Here is a 2,041-nt window from a genome sequence, read left to right as displayed (position 1 = left end):
TTTGCACTTGTATAGCATATTAATGGGGGGGGGGGGGGGGGTCATCTTCAATTTGAAGTCATCTTAGATTCAGGTAAATGCATTACTTACTAACCAACCAGTTTGGAAGAAATGTGTTGCAGCATTACCTTGAACTTGTAACTGGTGTGCATTGAGGGGCCCTTTGAAATGTTTCCCTCTCCCTGCAAGCAGACCTAAGGAAAGATGCAGGCTTTGAGGTCCAGGTGGATAGACATTGAAATCAAGTTGTATAAAGTATTAACAGGTTTCCTCCCTTCCAGGAAAACAAAAAGCACTTCAAGCGCAGCGAGCTAGTTAAGAAGGAGGAAGAGGCGTACTTGCAGAGATGTGGCTACAAGGTACTGGGATCATTCTTCCAGTGATTTGGATGTTCACTTTGTAGTCTAGATTTTAATATCAACATTGCAAGCATCGTTAATGATAACTGTTGTTCTTTGTTCAATTTGTCAATGTTATACATTAGCCTGTAAGTGAGAAGCCTTCTGGAGAGGTATGCGTTTCCAAAAACATCTTTAATGCAGGAAAAGATATGCATGATATCTAGCTACTTAAGTTTGTGTTCTGGTTTGGCTTTTTGTGGAAAGCATGAAGTGGCTTGGGATTAAAGCTTGTTCTTTTTTTCTTTTTTAAATTGTGCTTTTAGGCACGAACACTGGATCTGACATAGCCACCTCCTTTTATTTAAAAAAAGAAAGAACAACAAAGAACATGTTCAAGGTTTTCCCGTCAAAATATTTCAGAGGAATCAGCACAAAATGGGTGCTTGTTAAAAAAAAAACTTGCCAACATGTTTAGTATCAGCATTGATAATTGTTTTGCTTGGCCTTTAAAGATCCAGTGCTTGATGGAGTGCAGCACAGCGTTTATTTTCTTTTATACAAAAATACTAGAAAACAGCGTGAAACTCTGGATTTTGCATTTTGAAACAAATGAGAGATCTGGAAGGCTTTTTTTCTACCTCGGCAGCATCAGGGAAGGAGTTGGGAGCTGCTAGAATATTGTTTAGTTTCAGAGGTGGATGTGTTTTTGTGTATACAGAAGTACTTGATCTGAAATTAAAAGGAAAACCTTTAATGGTTTGTTTAACGTTCACTAGTCAGAAAAAGCCATACTTTCAGTTGAATTTTACTCAGTTAGTTAGCCAATCCAAAAATTTGATAAGATGTGTTTGTAAGGCATTTAGATCTTTTTAGATATCAACATAGAAATACCTCCTATGAAGACACCTGGTATATGTCTGTTGGAAAGTGTTCTGAGAATTCAGTTGTGATTTTTCAGAGAGGTTTTTTAGTAGAGGTGCACCGATGCATAGGTCCCATATCGTATTGGCACCGATAAAAGGAAAATTGACATTATCAGCAATTGGCTTTTTTTGGTTGATGTGGCTGATAATGTTGCTGATAAATGCCGCATGCATGTACACAGCTGCAGTACAGCATGCAGGTTGCCAGGAGCGCAGCCTGGCAGCATAGAGAGCAGTGTCTGGATGGTAAGTCTGTTGTGGGGGAAGGAAGGGGCATGGGGGGGTGCAGACTGAGGCCCCTTTGGTGAGAGAGATAGTGGGGCTGGCGCTGCACAGCTGGGGCAGGCATGGGATGGAGCCGTGGCTCATCTGGGGGGGTGGGGGCAGCTCCTGCCTCTGCACATACCCCAGGTGGGCATGGGGGGCGTGTTTCCCCCGGATCTGTGTGCAGGGTGAGGGTGGGCTGCAGGCTGGGGCCAGGGGCAGTGCCAGGCTCTTCCTGGTCGGGGTGGGGGGTTGGGTCAGGTCAGGTCGGGGCTATGCTTGGGAGCAGGCGATGGTAGTGATAAGAGGGGGGGCTATGGGGTGGGCTACAAATTTGTCATAACCCTCCTCCCAGCACTGCCACCACTCACCCCAAGTGCAGCCTTGGCCCAACCCCCTGCCAGGAAGACCCTGGGGCTGCCCTTGTCCCACTCACAGATCTGGGGGGCACATGACCCCCATGCCTTCCCTGGGGGTGCATGCAGCATCAGGAGCTGCCCTCCCTCTCCACCC

General features: G+C 45.7%; 1 protein-coding gene across 14 annotated transcripts in view; it reads left to right on the top strand.

The window, feature by feature from the left end:
* Positions 1-2,041, top strand: part of PRPF18 (pre-mRNA processing factor 18) — a 36,806-nt gene that overhangs the window by 17,620 nt on the left and 17,145 nt on the right. For 8 of the 14 annotated variants that reach the window (XM_025202298.1, XM_025202297.1, XM_025202292.1 and 5 more), the window contains 2 exons: positions 282-359; positions 485-511. Coding sequence is in view for 11 of the 14 variants with exons in the window: in XM_025202292.1 (XP_025058077.1) it covers positions 282-359; positions 485-511 (105 nt within the window). In the remaining 3 variants the exon portion in view is untranslated. The remainder of the gene's footprint in view (positions 1-281; positions 360-484; positions 512-2,041) is intronic. The other 6 variants (XM_025202294.1, XM_025202293.1, XM_025202290.1 and 3 more) reach the window with 2 other exon arrangements.

Source organism: Alligator sinensis, unplaced genomic scaffold, assembly GCF_000455745.1.
Source record: "Alligator sinensis unplaced genomic scaffold, ASM45574v1 scaffold1216_1, whole genome shotgun sequence".
Classification (NCBI taxonomy): Eukaryota; Metazoa; Chordata; order Crocodylia; family Alligatoridae; genus Alligator; species Alligator sinensis.
The sequence above is the reverse complement of the archived record's forward strand: the minus strand, read 5'-3'. Positions and strand labels throughout refer to the sequence as shown.